Source organism: Populus nigra, chromosome 11 (genome assembly GCF_951802175.1).
Source record: "Populus nigra chromosome 11, ddPopNigr1.1, whole genome shotgun sequence".
Lineage (NCBI taxonomy): Eukaryota > Viridiplantae > Streptophyta > Magnoliopsida > Malpighiales > Salicaceae > Populus > Populus nigra.
The window spans coordinates 4,917,110-4,937,512 of NC_084862.1; the positions used below are offsets into that span (position 1 = coordinate 4,917,110).

Consider the following 20,403-nt stretch of genomic DNA (forward strand, 5'->3'; position numbering starts at 1 on the left):
AAAATTTTATATTTTATCAATTTTTACCGAATCTGCCGATAAGGGTCGCAGCTCGCCTTTCCTCATATATTTACCTATATCTGGAGCTCTAGAGCTCCACATCAAGCAAGGTTGAATTCATTGGAAAAATAACATCTCAGGCTACAATTTCTATGAGAGATGTTTCTCAAATTTTATCGTTTTGAGGCTTGAATCTCCTTTAGAACTGGAATGATGAATCTGCTCAGATTTTGTCGGCGATTCCTAAGTGAGTTTTCTGCCAACCTCACTTCTTATTTTCTTCTATGACATTTATTTTCTATGTTTTCCTACATCTTATGATCCTTCCCGTGCTGAAATCATGAGCTATATCCATGGTTAATAATTTCATCTTTGCTTTATATAACACGCATCAAACTCGTGAAGTCCTCTATTATCAATTTTTTTTCACTTTTCCCTATTAGTGAGTTGTCTACTACAATTAATTCATGCATCAAAAACACATAATACACCAGAATTCTTCTTCTCTCCCCTCAATTGGCTCTTGGCCAAAACTTAGACTAAGGGAACCAAAGGTTCCCTTTTCTTTTTAGTTAATTTTTCTTGCCTCATTCACTCACCGTCCACATTCTACATATATTATAAGTGTCCATCAACACAATTTCAGAATTCCTTTTCTCCCCTATTCAATCCTCACATGGCCGGCCACTCAAGCCTTTGAGTTAATGATTTTTCTTTAACAATTTTGTATGTTTTTCATGTTCAGAACATCTTATGTTAGCTCAACTAACTTCATTCTAACAATTTCTACACTTTTCCTAAATTTTCACTCAAGAACCCTAAATTTTCAAATATGAAATTGGTGTATAATTTCTAATTAATTGTTAATTTGTTTTACACAATTAAGTCTAGTGTCCATATCTTGAGAAATTTCATAATTTTAGCTCAATTTAGTTGAAGATTTTAGCCTCTCCTTTCATGCTTGCACCTGGCCCTCTTTTCTTTTTTCTTCAATTTCTTCACTTGTTTTCCTATTAAAATCCTTGTTATTGGGTGTCCTCTCTACTTAGAAGTCCTAGGTTTGTATAGTTCTAGGAGATTTGGTGTTTTTCCCTCTCTTTTGATGAAGAAAAATCTGCACTCCTCTCATTTTATTCTCTATGCCCAACCGGCCATGAAAGAGGAAGAAATGAGGCATTTATAACCCTATTCTTTCTAATTACACATTGGCTTCTATTCTTTTCTTTTCTTCACAATTAGGGCCATACTCCTTATGTCCTTTATATTTTTCATATTTAATTTCTTAATTATTACCTTTATTTATTTTTATTTCATTTCATCATTCATTCATCATTTTTATTTTTCATTTTTTTTGTTCTCGGGATTTTACAAAAAAAAAAAGTTTAAATATGAGTGTTTTCGTGCTTACTTTCTTGTATGTTATTTTGTCTGGTTTTTAAAGGAATTGGAGTTGTCTATGTGTACCCAGTAGTGCATGTAATGGAGATACGTGTTGTATTTCTCCTTACAGAAGTGAGAGAGTGCGAAGCTATTTTTTATAACTAAAATAACATTGTTGAGCATGTATATTTGATTATTGAGTTTTTAGAGATCTAAAGGAGCTAGGGCTCCTATGATGAAGAGATCAATTACCCTCTCGTGCCTTAGAGTGTCAAACTTGTCAATTATGGAAAGAAATTTATGAGTGAGAAGATGTAAAAAGATAATGAACTAGTTTTTATTCAATTTCCATAGACAACATCACTAATAAAGTTCTAAAAACTTTATAATTGGATTATAATTTTCATAGGATGTGATCCTGAGTTGTGGAATGAATGACCTTGACTGTAAGTTTATAAGCTTTCTCATTAAACAAGTTTCCTATTGAACTAAAAGATCCTATAATACTTAAGTTAGTAAATACAAAAGGATAAAGATATATGGAGTAAGAGAATAATGGAAGGAGTAGTATAACAAAATGTGGAAAGAAGAGCAAGAGCCATTAAGTGGCTTTGTACCCTGTTTTCTATGTTGTGAAGTCTTGTTATGATGATTTGTTTTTTATTGTGTTGTTGTTTGTGTATATATTTTAATAGCTTGGAATTACTTAGAGTAACTTATAATAGCTTTTCTTTTATATATAGTGGTATTTATAGATCTTTATCATATTAGTTTGCCTATAGAGCATAAAAAATGGTGATGCGGTACCTTAATGTGTAAAGTGAAGTCACACCATTGGTGGAGAGGTTGGTGCTACCGTTGGTTACGGGGGTTGCTATGATATTGGTGGAGAAGTGTGGACATAAAATAACCATTAACCGAGAAAAGTGGTGTTTGACCTGCATAGAAAATTTTGTGTGCACCTGGTGGTGCAATACTAACATTAGCAAACTTAGTGATTGAATTGTGTTTTTTTAACAATTTTATTTATTTGAGAAAATAAAGGATCTCATAATAAATTACTTTAATTGTATCTTATTTTGAATAAAAATATATAGCATTTTTATAAAGTGTCATGTTCAAATTAGACAAATATTGTTTGTGGAGAAAAAAACACTAAAAAACTGTTGTTCATTAAAATTAAAAGAATACCCAAAATGCACTCTTTTATCACTTCAATGAAATTTCAAATTTAATCAACAAAACAACTAAAACAAACCAATGTTTTACTGCAGTTCGCTCACTATTAAAATGATAGTGTTGTAATATTTTTTAATTCTTAGTTTTTTATATAATTTATTTTTCTTTTTAGATTTATATGCGGTTTATTTGCCACCCATCTAAATTCCCTTTGTTCTTATCTTATATCAACTAAAAGTTTCTCATTTTATTTTTCATTCTTTGTATCTTCTCTTTTGGTGTTTAAAATTTCTTTGATTTTTTTGGTAGTTTGAGGAGATAAAAGAAAAGATAATTACTGAGAAGTTTATTTGCCACCCATCTAAATTCCTTTTGTTCTTATCTTATATCAACTAAAAGTTTTTCATTTCATTTTTCATTCTTTGTATCTTCTTTTTTGGTGTCTAAAATTTCTTTGATTTTTTTGGTAGTTTGAGGAGATAAGAGGAAAGATAGTTACTGAGAGGCTAAATAAATCTTTAGTTGATTTTTTCTACGTGCTGAGCACATGCATATATGGGTCTAGCAAGCCGCCAGACTCAACATCCTAGGGCCCAACTACGTGTTGAGTTCAAATACATGTGAGTCTCGCAAGCTGCCTGACCCAACATCCTAGAGCTCAGCTATATTTTGAGTCCAAGTACATATGGGTTTAGCAAGTTACTAGACCAAACATCCTAGGGCTCGGCATCTCGCCTAACCTAAATAAATATAAAACAAAGCTTTCTAAGTCTCATATTGGGCCACAAGACTTCACTTGTTTTTTCTCATGATCCTTAACATAAAATGTTAAGGTCATGGATACTCATCTCTTTATACCCTTAAGTGTATAAAAATATTTAAAGAGGCCTACCATTGATCCTTCATGAATGATGTGTAAGAGATACTTATTCATGTTTAATGCATGTGTCAAACATATTTCCCTTCATTAATGTTGTAAAGGCAATATGACACTTTAGTCCTTTTTATTCACTAAAAGATAAGACTTATGAGCTATAATTCTATAAATCTTTCAATAAAAAAAGTTCATAATCTTAATTTTTTATTGAAGATTTATTTTCAGAGTTTTTTTTAAATATCATTGTATTTTCTCTAAAAAAATGATTATTTATATATCGGAGAGTCCTCAAATCTATTAAAAAAAAAACTTTTACAAGCACTAAACATCGACTACCTTAATTAGAAAAAATAGATTAGATTGGTTAGAACCAATAAATTAACTGATGATCTAACCTATAAGCTTTGTTTTTAAGCTAGGAGGGACATGCTAGCAAGTTGATCTTTTTGAAATGCCTATCTCTGTATAGCTGCTACTAATTGAATACACAATCCATTATATACATGGAAAAAGTATGAGAAAATGACTTTTTGGGAGCTCACAAATTCCCAAAAGCTCTCCACATTAGCGTAAACTTGAACTCCAGCAATGTTTTTCTTTTGCTATAATGTAAATATTACTTTATGTTTAATATTTGTAATAACATGTATTGGAAAGGAACAAAAAAAAAAAACAAAAACAAACTATATTTGCTCGTGTACTTTTTTATTATGCGTATATGTTAAGATACCTTAGATGATAATAGTAGCTTTAAATATGTTAATAATTTGGCTTTCTAATTAATATCTTTTTAAGGATGAGTTTGTTATTGCATTGAAAATGCTGATTTAAAAAATTTATTTTTTTTATTTTTTTTCTTAGTGTTTTTTTCTTGTTTTTATATGTTGATGTAAAAAAAATTAAAAATTAAAAATATTATTTTTCTGTACTTTTAAATAAAAAAACACTTTAACAAATAACCATTATCATAATATTAAACACTTAAATGTTATCGCCTAACCAGGACACATCACTAATTTCTTGGTAGGCATTGAATATTTTAGCAAAATTGAACCGGAAAAAAAAATGCTAAAAGATATAAGATAATTACTAAATAAACTAAAACGTGTGGGGTGAATATTATGCGGCTACACTGTTCACCTCCTCATGTTTTACTGTAGACAACATTGTTTACTATTTTTTTTTAAGTTTCACTATAAATTATTACTAAATAAACTAAAACGTGTGGGGTGAACACTATGCAGCCACACTATTCACCCCCTCATGTTTTATTGAAGATGACATTGTTCATCCTTTTTTTTTTAATAAAAGTTTTGCTATAGATTTAAGGGGAAAACATGTGAGGTGAGCATTGTGCAACCACATTATTCACCCCCTCATATTTCATTGTGAAAGATACTATTTTTTTTTTTTAAGGTTTGCTATAAATTTAAGGGAAAACATATTGAACCAGGTTGAATTCATGGTCCGTGTCACAAGTTTTTTTGAATGTTGAATATAAATTTAAGGAAAAACAATATTGAACCTGGTTGAGTTTATGGTCTGGATCTTGGTTTTAATGAATTAAGCCACAACAATCGGATAATTATTTTTTTCTTATATTGTTTTTTTTACTAGTATCTTTTATATATATATATATATATATTAAATTAATTTTTAAATTTATGTTTCAATTAATATCCCTTATATGTGATTGTTTTCGCTTATTTAACCTTTTATTGGTAGAGATTTTTTTCATATATAGCGTTGTGTGTATTTAGTTTTTGAATTTTTTTAAAAGTTAAATATAAAATTAAGGGGAAACAATATTAAACCTGGTTGAGTTTATGGTATGGGTCATGAATTTAACGAGTTAAAACCACAACAATCGAGGAAATTTTTTTTCTTATATTGCTTTTTTTTTACTTGTATCTTTTTTATATATATTTTTTAAAATAATTTTTAAATTTATATTTCAATTAATATCCACAACAATCGGGGAATTTTTTTTTTATATTGCTTTTTTTTTACTTGTATCTTTTTTATATATATTTTTTAAAATAATTTTTAAATTTATATTTCAATTAATATCACTTATATGTGATTGTTTTTGCTTATTTAAAATTTTCTAAATAGAAATTGTTTTTTTATGGTGTTGTGCATATTTAATTTTTAATTTTGTTTGAAAGGTTGAATATAAATTTAAAGGGAAAAGAATATTGAACCTGACTGAGTTCTTGGTTCAAGTCACAAGTTTAATTTAAAAAATTAAAGAAAAAAAATATTGAACTCGGTTAAGTTTATAGTGTTTGTCATAGGTTCAATTTTTTTTTGTTAAAGGTTGAATATAAATTTAAGAAAGAAAATATTGAACCCGGTTAATTTCATGATCCGGGTCACGAGTTTAACGAGTAAGCCACAACAACTTAGGAATTTTTTTTTCTAATATTGCCTTTTTTTGCATCTTTTTTTATGTATTTTTAAAAAATAAATGTATGTTTCAGTTTTGCATATTTAACCTTTTTTGGATAAAGATTAGTTTTTGATAGTGTTGCGTGTATTTTAATTTTGAAAAACTTATTTTGATTCATCAATAAAATTTTTTTTATCATTTTGTATACAAGAATTTTATTTTTAAAAAAATAAAAAATATTTATTTTTAGATAATATTTCTAATATGTGATGCATTACATAATATTATTTTTCACTTTTATTTTATTTAATTAATTTAATATGTGTGTTTATTTTTAATATCATTTGATTGAATGAAAAAATTAATTTTAATAAAAAAAATTAAAAAAACACATCGGGTAAATATTCATTTATTAACACATTCGATTTTTTTAATTTTATTTTTAGTTATTGTTAATACTTTTTTTCATTTATTAATTCACATAGTTTTTTATTTATTTAAGTACATGTATGCATGAGTTTTTTAATTTACACTTTAATTTTTTTTGTACAAAAATGCATTGAAAAAGCCTGCTTGTACAATTGTTTTGTACGGAAAAAAATATTTTACTTGCAAGCGTCGTATAAATTTATTTTTTTTCACATACAATTTACAACACAAAAAAGGATCAATTCAGCAAATCTGTCAATTTACAACAAATAATTTGTGTTTATTTTTATTATTGTTTAATTGAATAAAAAATTATTTTAATTAATAAATCTAGCAAACACAACCGTATTAATGTCTCGTCTTATAAAATTAAATATTTTAATTTACACATATCTTTTTATTTTTTTTAGTTTTATTTTTAGTAATTATTTATGATATTTTTTTCACTTATTAATATATATATATATATATATATATAAAAACTTTTTAATTTTCATTTAAAATATTATTAAATAAAAAAATGTTAAAAAATCTACATATAAATTTATTTATTAAAAAAATATATTTGAGCGGCGGCAAAACCCAGGTAAAGAATTTGTCTTGTCGACACGACTACCCCTATAAACGGACGGAGATTAACAAGAAGGGATCATGGAAAGACTATGATTAACAAGAAAGGTGGTGGGAAGGACAACAGAAGCCTCCATTCTTCATTACATATACAGCTAGAAACAGAGCAGTATCAGTTTTAATAGCTACAGATCGGCACAATCAAGCAAGGGTTGTGTCAGTTTTAATATAATCAATGGCTGCAACAAGCTCCAGATGCAACACAACCTCTCCACCCTTTTCTCCTACCCAAAATAACTGTAAATGGACATATCATGTGTTCCTGAGTTTCAGGGGTGAAGACACCCGCAAGAAATTCACTGGTCATTTATACAGTGGCTTGAGTAGATATAAGCTTCTTGTTTTCAAGGATGATGAGAAGCTTGAGAAAGGAAAAGTGATCGCACCAGAGCTCTTAAAAGCAATTGAGCAGTCAATGTTTTCAGTCATTGTTCTTTCTAAGAACTACGCTTCTTCATCTTGGTGCTTAGATGAACTGGCTAAGATTATAGAATGTGGTGATCAAAAAGGGCAGAAGATTTTTCCTGTGTTTTATGATGTTGACCCGTCAGACGTGAGGAAACAAACAGGGAGCTTTCAGGATGACTTTGCAAAACATGAAGAAAAGTACAGAGAGAACATAGACAAGGTTAGAAAATGGAGGGCTGCTATGACACAGGTAGCCAATCTATCTGGATGGACTTCGAAGAACAGGTTAGGTTTATTCACTTTATATTTGGCTTATGCAATTCAAAATCTTTACCGGTTTTCCAGGTTATAGCCTCCAAATTGGAAGATAGAGAATTTGAACTTGGAAGTATGAATTTCCAGATAATGGGCTAGAGACAAGTGTTTGATCTATTCAACCTAATAAGTTCCTTGCCCTAGATTAGATCCTATTCAGAATCCAGACCTTGCTTCTTGTCCTGTTTGTGTTTATCACATTTGAACGTCTTGCATTTTTCTACAATTTCTGGCTTGGCCTAATTTTTTTTGTCATGAAATTATAATTTTTAAACACAGGAATCTCATGCTTGGATTTTTCTGATGTCCTCATCCCACAGTGATTGCCTATTGTTTCTTCTTTTGCTGCAGGAACGAGTCAGAAATAATTGAAGAAATTGTTCAAAAGATAGATTACGAATTGAGTCAAACATTCTCAAGTGTCAGCGAAGACTTAGTTGGAATAGATTCTCGAGTGAGAGTAGTGAGTGATATGTTATTCGGAGGACAAAATGATGTTCGCATTATTGGGATTTGTGGGATGGGTGGCATCGGTAAAAGCACCGTTGCCAGAGTGGTCTACGACAAGATTAGGTGTGAATTTGAAGGTAGCTGCTTCCTTGCAAATGTCAGAGAAGGTTTTGAGAAACATGGGGCAGTTCCATTACAAAAGCAACTTCTTTCTGAGATCCTAAGGGAAAAGAGCCCAAAGATATGGGATCCAGAGAAAGGAATCACTGAGATAAAGAACAGGCTGCAAAATAGAAAGGTGCTTGTCATTCTTGATGATGTAGATAATCTAAAACAGCTGCATTTCTTGGCTGTGGACTGGAAATGGTTTCTTCCAGGGAGCCGAATAATCATAACAAGTAGGGATAAGAATTTGTTGAGTACACATGCAGTGGATGGTATATATGAGGCCGAGGAGTTAAATGATGATGATGCTCTTGTCCTATTGAGTCGAAAAGCATTCAAAAAAGACCAACCAATAGAAGGTTACTGGGAGCTATGCAAAAGTGTTCTAGGCCATGCCAGGGGCCTTCCATTAGCTGCTAGAGTCTTGGGTTCTTCTCTCTGTGGCAGAAGCATGGATTTTTGGGAAAGTTTCATTAAGAGACTAAATGAAATTCCAAATAGGGACGTCATGGATGTTCTAAAAATAAGTTTTGATGGATTAGAGGAACTAGAGAAGAAAATATTCTTAGATATTGCTTGTTTCTTTAAGGGGATGAATAAAGATCAAGTAACAAGGATACTTAACCAATGTGGTTTTCATGCAAATTATGGAATACAAATTCTCCAAGATAAATCTCTCATATGTGTGTCAAATGATACATTGTCGATGCATGATTTGTTACAAGCAATGGGTAGAGAAGTTGTTCGTCAAGAATCTACTGCAGAGCCGGGAAGGCGTAGTAGATTATGGGCAAGTAAAGATGTCTTTCATGTGCTCGGGAAAAACACGGTAAGCAGCTATATATAGAAATTTACCCAGAAATTTTCATTGTGCTGATAGAATTGATTTTAATGACCTCTACTTCATATATCATATTTTTAATTTGCATTTTGCACTTCACACCATGGGCTTTTTTATGGCAGGGGACAGAAGAAATAGAAAGCATAGCCCTGGACTGGCATAACCCAGAAGATGTGGAAGGCACAATGCTAAAAACCAAAAGGTCAGCATGGAACACGGGAGTCTTCTCAAAAATGAGCAGGCTAAGGTTGCTCAGAATTCGTAATGCATGCTTTGATTCAGGACCGGAATATCTGTCTAACGAGTTACGGTTTCTTGAATGGCGTAATTATCCCTCAAAATCTTTGCCATCCTGTTTCCAGCCAGAAAATCTTGTTGAAGTTCACATGTGTTACAGTAACTTGCGACAACGTTGGCTTGGAAATAAGGTAACATCATCAGTTTAGAGATTTCAGACTTTGTGTTTGAAATAAATATGAAGTAATGACCTATTTGCTTTTATCTTCGGATTTTGACAGCAGATTCTTGACAGTTTGATAGTCATGGATCTCAGTTACTCCGAATATTTAACCAAGACCCCTGATTTCACTGGGATTCCGAATCTTGAGAGGTTGATTCTAAAGGGTTGTCGAAGGCTGTCTGAGGTCCATTCATCAATTGGTCATCACAATAAGCTGATTTATGTGAATTTAATAGACTGCAAAAGTATTACAAGTCTCCCAAGTAGAATAAGTGGTTTAAAGTTGCTAGAAGAACTTCATCTCTCTGGCTGCTCAAAACTGAAAGAGTTTCCAGAAATTGTGGGAAATAAAAAATGTTTGCGGAAGCTTTGTTTAGATCAGACTAGCATTGAAGAACTGCCCCTATCAATACAATATTTGGTTGGCCTAATTTCATTGAGCCTCAAAGACTGTAAGAAACTTGCTCGTCTTCCAAGCAGCATAAATGGTTTAAAGTCCCTCAAAACTCTCCATCTATCTGGCTGCTCTGAACTTGAGAATCTGCCAGAGAATTTGGGGCAGTTGGAATGTCTGAACGAGCTTGATGTTAGTGGAACTGCCATAAGAGAACCACCAGTCTCCATTTTTTCCCTGAAGAATCTTAAAAAATTGTCTTTTCATGGATGCGCGGAATCTTCGAGGTCCACCACAAATATTTTGCAGCGTTTAATGTTTCCACTGATGCCAAGAAGAAGAGCAACCTCAACAACTCTGGTGTTACCTTCTTTATCAGGTTTATCTTCTCTAACAAAGCTGGATCTAAGTAATTGCAATCTTGGGGAAGGAGCAGTACCCAATGATATTGGCTACTTGTCCTCCTTAAGGCATTTGGATCTAAGCTGTAATAAATTTGTTAGCCTGCCTACAAGCATCGATCAACTTTCAGGACTTCAATTTCTTCGCATGGAAGATTGCAAGATGCTTCAATCACTCCCTGAACTTCCATCAAACCTCGAAGAGTTCAGAGTCAACGGTTGTACATCATTAGAAAAAATGCAATTTTCAAGAAAGCTATGCCAATTGAATTATCTGAGATATCTCTTTATAAATTGCTGGAGATTGTCTGAGAGTGATTGCTGGAATAACATGTTTCCTACCCTGCTCAGAAAATGCTTTCAGGTCTCTCTCTCTCTCTAATAATTTGCATTCTATGCTGTAGGGCCCTCCTAATTTAATCGAGTCATTTAGTGTCTCTTTCTCTAACAATTTGCATTCTATGCTGTAGGGCCCTCCTAATTTAATCGAGTCATTTAGTGTCATTATTCCTGGAAGTGAAATTCCAACTTGGTTCAGCCATCAGAGTGAGGGATCATCAGTGAGTGTACAAACACCTCCCCATTCCCATGAAAATGATGAGTGGTTGGGATATGCTCTATGTGCTTCTTTGGGATATCCTGATTTCCCACCTAACGTATTTCGAAGTCCTATGCAATGTTTCTTTAACGGCGATGGAAATGAGTCGGAAAGCATTTATGTGAGATTGAAACCGTGTGAGATTTTGTCAGATCACCTTTGGTTTCTGTATTTCCCTTCTCGTTTCAAAAGATTCGACCGTCACGTTAGGTTCAGGTTTGAAGACCACTGTTCTCAAACAAAGGTGATCAAGTGTGGAGTTCGTCTTGTATACCAGCAAGATGTTGAAGAGTTAAACCGGATGACAAATCTATATGAGAACTCAACTTTCGAGGGTGTTGATGAATGTTTTCAAGAATCTGGTGGCGCCCTGGTGAAACGACTCGGTCATACTAATGATGGTGGAGAGGCCAGCGGAAGTGTTAGTTCTGATGAGCAGCCCCCCACCAAAAAGCTGAAACAAATATAGCAGAAGTTGCACTTGCATGCGCTTACACTCATGGCGGCAGGTATGTTTTCTAAATTTCCTAGTTTAAAATTATTTGTAATTCATTCTCCAAATTCATAGCAGAAGTTGTTCATAACCGTAGGTGGTATATTCTTCTTCTAATATACAAACAATATAAATTCTATATATTATTGATCTTCGTCGTGGTTTGACTGCTACCAATGGCAACGAAAACATTAGCAAATGAAAGGTCTCATCACTAAGAGTTTATTCATATCAAATTTGGATCCACTTTACAATCTGATACGAGTGTTTCAAGATTTAAATTTTTTGTAACTAAAAGTTAAAGATTTGAGTTTGAAAATAGTTCTTTTTAAACGTAAAGGTATTGTTTAGAAGACAAAAATAACTTTTCAGCAAAAATCTTGGTATAGTCCTTATGGTTCACATTAGTGCAATCAAGTCCTTATGTATTATCTAGCTGTAATTCAGTCCCTTTCTAAATTATTAAAAAACATGTGTGTTGAATTATATAATTAAGTTATTTCTGAATAAAATTGTAATTGTTTATCTTGAAGAAAAATAATTTGTCATAGCTAGTTTGTAATCAAAATGAATATTGTGGGTGATTGGCTTAAAATTTTATAAAATATAGGGCTCACATAAATAAATACTAGTGTGTGAGATTTAAAGTTTAGGGTAAATTGGTTATTTTACACGGTTATCACACCACTTTTTTTTATTGAGTAGGATTGCTGTGCATTTAAAAGGTTGGATGCTAATAGAAAAAAAAAACTAAAAGGGAATGTAATTTCATTATATCATAGATATATTTTTCTATTTACTACAATAATAAAATTACTGTTTTGTCATTCTAAAAAAATCAACATGCTTTTATTTTGGGGTATTTTATTTTTTATATATAATGCATTAATCATTTAATTTTTTTTTGGAAGTATAGCTGTTTTTTTTTTGCATAATAAAATAATATAATTACCCTTAAAATTAAATAATTATAAACTTAAGTCTGTGTGTAGTGAATTTACATGTCTTTGGGGTCAAAAAATTTAAACCATAGGGTCAGGTGATTTTAGATATTTTTACATTAAATTTTTATATATATAATTGTTAAGGTAATCAAGTACATATATGCCTTTTTGTATTAATTAAATATTATTATTACCCTTCAGTCAAATCGTTTTCCTCCCTCTGATTAATCCTTGATCTATTGAAAATTGCTTTTTCACTTCTATCATTGTCTTTCCGAATTATACAAATTAGAAGGAATTTTTTTATTATTTTATTTAAATTTTTTTATATATAGATCATTTTAATATGTTCATGTTAAAAATAATTTTAAAAAAATAAAAAATATTATTTTTATATATTTTAAATAAAAAACTACATCCATAGTTCAAACATCTCGGAAACCAAGAGGATGCTGCCATAAAATTTAGATCTATCATGTTACGAATAACATTCATCCCGAGAAAATTGTATTCTGTACACTTCCGTGTTTCTTCTTGGAGCAACAGGAAATGAACAGAACGAGATCTCTATATGGCTTTGTTCTCCGCTCTTAGTCTTCTTAATTTTCATTTCAACATATTTTTGAAATTCTTCCATTATAGATCTTATAAATTCTTTTAGCTTCAGATTTCCTGCGAGTAAAAGATCTCCCCTGGAAAATGTGGACAGTTTCACTCACAAACCTTTACTATGGAGGTCAAATCTACATATGGAAGCACAGCTGCGAGTTGGAGGCTTGGAGCAGAATTACAATGACCAGTTATGAAACGTGGACCACCGAAGCATCTTTATTTCAGCAAGCAAGAAAATCCTCATTTGCATTGTCGTCAGCGCCCCCGAGTCTCTGAGGAATAGAATTGTTTTGGGCCAACGTGCATATTCCCAGTGAAATTAATCAAATGCTATATATGTATGGGAATTGTTAACACATCCACAATACTTCCCATGTCCAAAAGGATTTTCCCAAAAGCAGCACGCCAAAGCTGCCTAGTCCATACATGCCAAACTCCTTTGAGCAACCACAATTTCTGTTTGTTTCTTGGCCTTATCCAGCAATTGTAGATGGCGACAGATTCTCTAGCTCCCTTGCAAAAAAGGGAAAGAGAAGTCATCAATTCCATAAACAATTTGCAGGATTAGATAGGGTCGCATCGTATGATATCACAATAGCACACTGGTCAGTACTTCCCATAATCAATCATTGTTTTTCTAAGATCATCGGGTAAAAAGGATGGAGCCAAAGAAGATAATGATACTGGGCAGCAGCGTGCATTGGGAACATGAAGCGTCTGAGATGCAGTACATGTTTAGGCACCATATGGAAGTATTTCAATTTGTTCTGCCCAACATCAAACAATGACAATAGCTCCACTCCCAAAATTTAGAGAATTGCAGGGGAGCAGCAGCAGATAGTCTCATCTAGATTAAAGATAGGTCTTGTGAATTGTGAATACAGCAAAACAGAAACATTCAGTTAATGATGTGGAGCAGGAATAACAACTGTGCATTACCCATTGTCCCAAAGATTGATTCATTAGACACCCAAATCAAAGGTCAGCATGCCAGTCATCTAACTTCATAGACAAATATATCCAGGTCTCCAGGATTCAAGTAACGATAACCTCATACAACAAGATCTTTGCATGCTCTGCAGCATGCAGGGCTAGAAGTGGACAGAAGTGAAAAGCGAGAAAAAGAGGCAGAAGAAAAGCAACTGTTTCATCTACTTTGTTAAACATGGGGAGAAAAGATCTAGGCATCTCTTGGTTGGGAGTAAAATGTCCAAGTCATTCGTGCCTTCTTAAATCTTCCATTCCATATAATCTAGAAAGAAATCCACAAGTCCTCTATAGATGTCCATCCAATGAAACAATCTACAACTCGTCTATCCCATTCCTTCTTATTCATTATTCATCCATCCTCCTCAGCGTATAATTTAAGTCTTAATTTTCTAGCATTAAGCTATCAAAGAACGATCATCCACCTCTTCTTTAGAGCAGTAGGTTAGATTGCAAGGTCCGGGCTAAAGCACAAGCCAGATTTTTTAAATTTACCATATCTTCATAAAGGAGGAAAAGAATAATATATTATTCATAGTAAACATTTAGCTCAATAAATGTCTTTCAGAAAAAACAAGGGTTTATAAAGACAATTAAAGTCAGGTACATACTTGAAACAAACCAGACACTGTGTACACGTTGAAAAAATGATGACAGAAATGAAATAGGCAAATTGTAATAGCATGCACTCACAAATATATGACAATCTCACCTAAAGTATACACAAGAGTGAGAACAACACGATAAAATTAGAATCTAAGCATGCAATAGCTTTTTTTTTTTTTTTTGTTCTTGCAAGAATCTTCACTACTTTACAACAAACATACACCAACAATTGAGTGAGAAATTTTCAGTTATGCAGATTATATTTTCGTATATGCACTGTGTTTTACTTATTAAACATAATAATGCAGCCACTAACTTGGGACTACACTTGAAAACACATCTCATTCTAAAAAGTTTCTGCCAGGGGTTAATCTAATGCAAGGCTCTTTAGCAAAGTCTAGTTCAGAAAAGGCTACAACATCAAGGGGCAATTGAAGGAGACCAAAAGAATCAACATGCCAGCCGACCTAAGCTTTAATGATGATACAAGTTGTCTCACAGGAAGATCAGATGCCAAGCATTCTAAGACAGTCTAGGGACCAAAAGATATAAATCATTGAAATCCCTAATTGAGATCTCACTTGCCATATCGATCCGCTGTCAAAGCTCAAAAGAAAAACCATATTTTTAATTAGAAGGCTAAAGAACGCTGATTGTGCAAGCAAGATACCCCTAAATTCAACAGGGTGCAAACTAGTATACAGAGAAAATTGAGTTTCTCATGAAATGCCGAATTTTCTGGGGAAAAAAATGAAAATCATTGCCTATATCTACTTAAAAGAGAATAGGAAAGAAAAACTTCCAGCAGCAAACCTTAAGGTTGAGGAGTTCAGGTTAGATAACCCGGATCTCATACAACCCAGCTGGTAAGTAACTCACCCTTCCAATTTCCAAACCATGGATTAGTAACAATACCGAAATCAACAGCCATGTACACTTCTGTTTTTATGGTGGGCAGTTTTCCCAACATGAACAGTGCCAAGTACCAGTTTTTTCCAAAACATCTTTTTGATGCTTTTCCCATACAGTGGGAAAACAGAACACACATTAATTTACAAGACAAGCTGCATACTCGTCCAGGACTCCAAAGTACGAACACCCTAAATTTAAGGAAAACTCAAATAGAAAACAAATTTGTTGTGCCCCAATAAATAGTTCTCACTTGAATTTCAACAGCCAGCATGGATTCAGGAAATGCCCATGTAACTTGGGTAACAATAAAATTTGGTATCATGCAAATTATAATATCTAGGAAAAGAAAAACATTACAAAACCACAGGTGGCATTTTTAAGCAAACCAAGTCAGACACAACAGCCATGAATCAAGCTTGTAATGAGTAATGAGTTTGATAAATGCATTCAGAAGAGTTTTTAGGCTGACAAAGCATCAAATTGATGTTTTTTTTTTTTTTTGAAAAACATCAAAATAACCCAAGAACGCATCAAGTTGACGCTTTTTTCAGACTGAAGGCACTTAACAAATGCACCTTCAATATCAATAACACCCCCACAGTGGGCTAGGTATTTTTTTTACGAACCAAGATGATTTTCTTAATAATGGTTATTTTGCTCACAAGCATCACTCTAAACAGTTTTAGCCAATAATTGATGAAGTACATCTTGAATTGATAATTTTCAGCAAATAAGGCATCCCAACAACAACAACAACAACAACAACAAAAACATTTCTGGTTAATAAAAATGGAACTAGGTTTAATAGTGTAAAACAGTTGCATACAAATATCAAATCAGAAGCAGTTATATATGGGAAGAAACAATTCCCGTTAATTCAGAATATATCGAAAAGTCATTATTATTATTAAGAAAATCAACAGGTAGGACATGATGAAAGGTTAAACAAAACATGTGCAATAAACAATCTAATCAGTAACTAGCTTAATCTTGGACATCATGGCCCGAGAATTGAAGTTAATACAATATTATCACATATTGATACTAATCTCTCTCTCTCTCTCTTAATTATTTGTGGTGGGATGCTATAAGACCACTAGATATCCATTCTAGACCCTCATTTGTCTCCTCCTGTTAAATGGGAAAAGTATAAATGAATTGACAGAATATTGAAAGGGCCAACACCATCCAAGAGAGAGGAGGTAGATAAAGCAATGGGGAAGAACTTAGCTGTTGGGGTTTAAGTTACTATCCACTTTAGCTGAATAAACTGTCCCCGAATACAAAACAACAACAACAACAAAGCGAGCAAATGAAGAAACAAACACTCATCCAATCAGACTATTAGAGGCGAAAGACAGCAGGCAAGAAATCATTTTCTGCAAACCTTCTACATATTCACAACAAACTACACCTGACTGATTAACCAAAGAGACTTTCCAGTGTGACAGATAAGACTTTGTGCCCTACAAGGTCTTCTATTGAAAAATCAGTAGGAATATGGCATGGGGTTACTTGTATCATACCAACGAGACCTAGAACGGCTAATGGCATTGACTGCAGACCCAAAAAGTCTTCGATCACTATCATTACTGTTGCCATTGGAATTTGAACCATATCCATTAGAAAGGTTTGTTACACCAGGAGGAGCTAGCAGTGAAGAAAGATAAAAACTTGCTCAGAAAATAACGAAAGAAACAAAAATAACAAACTTTCACATAAGACAATAGGAGACAGAAAAATAAAGTAAGCCACATTACCTAGAGAATCATTTGCAGGGTAAGCTGAAACCCTGCTAGGTGCCGACAACCTCATGGAATAATTAGGGATTTCTAAATTATTAATCGGTACAGGGTGAGATGGCCTTTGTCTGTTAGAAGAATTGGGAGCAGGCACAGCCCCATTGAAATTATTTTGCGCAAGTTTATCCTGTCCAGATATCTGTTCAATAAAATCACCATATATCAATAACCAAACCCCAAAATAACATAAGCAGGCAAGCAGGCCAAGGCTCCAGCCTCCATGAGGTTGATAGATAAATAGTATAACTTTCAATATTTTCAAACCCCATCATCTTTTCTTCAAAAAACCTCAACAATTACAATCACATGGAAGAATAATAATAATTAAACACATAGAACTGGTGATCAGCAAGACAGGATTTGGTCTACAACTTGAGGACGACAAGGAAGAAGGAAAAGGAAGACAAGTACACACCGCGAATTTCAAGGTGCGATTGTAGAGAGTGACAAGGCCGGAGAATAGCTTGACAGCATAATCGGCAATTTCTTCAGTTTCATATTCGGCAAAAGCATAGCCTTTGGGCTTATCAGTTTCTCTATCTCGAGGAATGTGTAGATCCACGACACGGCCTGCTTGAATTAGAATGTCATACAAAACCCTGTCGCTAACTCGCTCGTCTAAATTACCTGTACAAATAGTAATTAAGGATCTAATTAAGACATAATCCAATGGTTTATCACATGATCGAAGCAACAATAGCAGAGAACTCACCGATGTAAATGCTGCAGCTCGAGGGACCAGACATGGCGCTCTCTTCTCCTTGTTGTGGTTTTGGATCTGAGCAAGATATCTTTTCAAGTTCAGCTTCTCCTGGAGTGGCTATAGCCGCATTATTTTAATTTTTTTTTAGTTAATATGAAGACAACATTGTCCTTCTATCTTTTATATTATTTATCTTAACCCTTAAATTGCCTTCAATTTCCGACGTCGATTTATTTCCAATTATTGTTTTCTTCACTTAAAACAAGAGAGTTTTAAAAACAATTCTAAGATAATTTTATGTTATATATATATATATATATATATATATATGCCAAATAAAAAAACTTTAAAAAGTTAATTTTACTAAACTTCCAAATAATTACTACTGCTCAACCACGAATATCAAGAAACAAATGTTTTCTCGTGCAATTCGTCCAATTTATTTTTTAGTTTTAAAAATATTTTTAAAAATATTTAAAATTTTTGTATTTTTTTACTTTAAATTAATATTTTTTAATATTTTTAAATCATTTTAATATATTAATATTAAAATTAATTTTTAAAAAATAATAACAACTACACCCTCTATAGTAAAATATAAACTTTATTATAACTAGAATAGAAACACAGTAATACAAAAAAGTATCACTAGTTAATTGACCGTGCTTTGCTAAGGTCAAATGAATTCTTCTTAACATAAATAAATAAGGTGTTTTCATTATATTTTTCTAGAATCAAATAAACTTTTAATTTTTAAGTAAAAACTTGTGTGTTAATTTAATAAAACAAATTAAAAATTATATATACTAATAAATATTAAAAAACATTATTGATGTTAATTAATATTAAATTGGGAAGCAGAAAGTTAAATGCAAATTAAAATATTTAATTTTGTTCTATAAGAAATTCTTTAAATTTTTGTATTTAATTATATAACAATAAATATATTTTTTGTAAAAAAAAGTAACAATTTAAATTCAATTTAAACAAAATGATTTGCTACTAAGATTCCTCCTTTCCTAATTTTTGTCTATAGAGAAATATAATTCTTTTGTTTTATGTTCTTTATTTTAAAAAAATCAGAATAAATATAAAAAATTGAACGGTATGAAATAAGGGTAAGAAAAGCATTTCTCTAATTAAGGACTTATTTGTTTTAGTGTTTCAAAACTATTTTTAAAAAAAATTAAATTTTTTTAATTTTTTCTTTGCTTCAAATTAATTTTTTATATATATTTTTTCATTTCATTTTGACATGCTGGTATCAAAAATAAATTTTAAAAAATAAAAAAAAATATTATTTTGATGTATTTTCAAATTATAAACACTTTAAAAAGTAACAACTACCACAATATCAAACGAGCAATAAAACCATTTTATCTTACCAACACATTCCTTTTTTTACTAGGCACTTTTTACCAAAATTATGATAATCTTGATGAGAATGTATTAAAAATATTAGAATATACACAGTTTGTGGGTTTGTGCAAGAATTTTTTTGGGAGTGTCACCAAGATCCGAATACGACCTAGTTAAAATTATTTTTTAATTTTAAAAAAATTCAAGACAACTTCATTTTAATCATTTCTTTTTATACACTAAAACGATAACATTTTAGATCAAATCAGACCAACTCAGATTAACCCATCAAAATCACGACCTAGATCATAGACCCAGTTAAGTTTAATAGCTTTTTTTTAATCCATTTTGTTATTTAGTTGTACGACAATAAAAATTAACATGCGTATGAAAGCTACCGAATAATGTTTTAGAAAAAATTATCATGATGAAGAGTTGTAAAAAATAAGTATTTGTTTATGTTATAAAAAAAATGTTATAACCTTATTTGAAAAAAAAAATCAAATTGTATCTAATCAAATAATATCTAGAAAAAATTCTGATGAATTTATTCTGATGAATTTAAATTAGAATGAAAAGAAAAAATATAAAAAAAGAGTTAGGTGTTTGGGTCTAGGTTAGCCAAAATGTTTAGCCCATGAAATAGAAGGCGAGGTGTGTGGGCTTACAAGGATAACCTCTTATGCCTTACCATCTTTTTTTTTATTTTTATAAAATAGGTGGATGAGGTGTTGTCCATTAATTTTCCGTGATGGTAAGAGACAATCACATACTAACTCCACTATCTTGGTTAAAAAAAAACTATTTTTAAACACTTTTTCACCTAACTTTTTTTATTTTATTTTACTTTAAAATATGAATCTTGCATATGAGAATTCAAGTGGAGTGGGTTAATTATATTTTTTATAGTTAAAATTATGATTATAGTAGACACGCACATTTAATAATGTGATCAACTTTTATCATAGTGTTTTTTGTTTTAAAAAAAAAACAAAAACTAATAGTTACCAAACATACTGTAACTTCATTCCTAAATTTCACTTTCCTTAACACAATGTAAACTTAA

At 31.7% G+C, this 20,403-nt stretch overlaps 2 protein-coding genes across 2 annotated transcripts; one reads left to right on the forward strand and one right to left on the reverse strand.

The window, feature by feature from the left end:
- Positions 1-6,892: 6,892 nt before the first annotated feature.
- LOC133706201 (TMV resistance protein N-like) lies at positions 6,893-11,653 on the forward strand. The gene is made up of 5 exons (XM_062131680.1): positions 6,893-7,580; positions 7,962-9,054; positions 9,189-9,494; positions 9,588-10,685; positions 10,792-11,653. The coding sequence occupies exons 1-5, from the start codon at positions 7,063-7,065 to the stop codon at positions 11,386-11,388; spliced, it is 3,612 nt and encodes a 1,203-aa protein (XP_061987664.1). The 5' UTR covers positions 6,893-7,062; the 3' UTR covers positions 11,389-11,653.
- A 1,140-nt stretch (positions 11,654-12,793) lies between these two features.
- Positions 12,794-18,143, reverse strand: LOC133706208 (protein HSH49). Its single transcript, XM_062131687.1, has 5 exons — positions 17,988-18,143; positions 17,691-17,902; positions 17,234-17,414; positions 17,000-17,123; positions 12,794-13,481 (listed from the first exon to the last, which is right to left on the reverse strand). Exons 1-5 carry the CDS (start codon positions 18,019-18,021, stop codon positions 13,442-13,444), a joined length of 591 nt encoding a protein of 196 aa, XP_061987671.1. The 5' UTR covers positions 18,022-18,143; the 3' UTR covers positions 12,794-13,441.
- Between the last annotated feature and the right edge of the window lie 2,260 nt (positions 18,144-20,403).

Bases quoted from the DNA above. Each gene is read 5' to 3' on its own strand.
- LOC133706201 (XM_062131680.1), top strand. From the start codon at position 7,063: ATGGCTGCAACAAGCTCCAGATGCAACACAACCTCTCCACCCTTTTCT. The intron at 7,581-7,961 runs GTTAGGTTTATT...CTTTTGCTGCAG, and splicing joins GGATGGACTTCGAAGAACAG to GAACGAGTCAGAAATAATTG. The intron at 9,055-9,188 runs GTAAGCAGCTAT...TTTTTATGGCAG, and splicing joins ATGTGCTCGGGAAAAACACG to GGGACAGAAGAAATAGAAAG.
- LOC133706208 (XM_062131687.1), bottom strand. From the start codon at position 18,021: ATGTCTGGTCCCTCGAGCTGCAGCATTTACATCG. The intron at 17,124-17,233 runs GTAATGTGGCTT...CTTCACTGCTAG, and splicing joins CCCTGCAAATGATTCTCTAG to CTCCTCCTGGTGTAACAAAC. The intron at 13,482-16,999 runs GTATGATACAAG...CTTTTTTGCAAG, and splicing joins AGCCGTTCTAGGTCTCGTTG to GGAGCTAGAGAATCTGTCGC.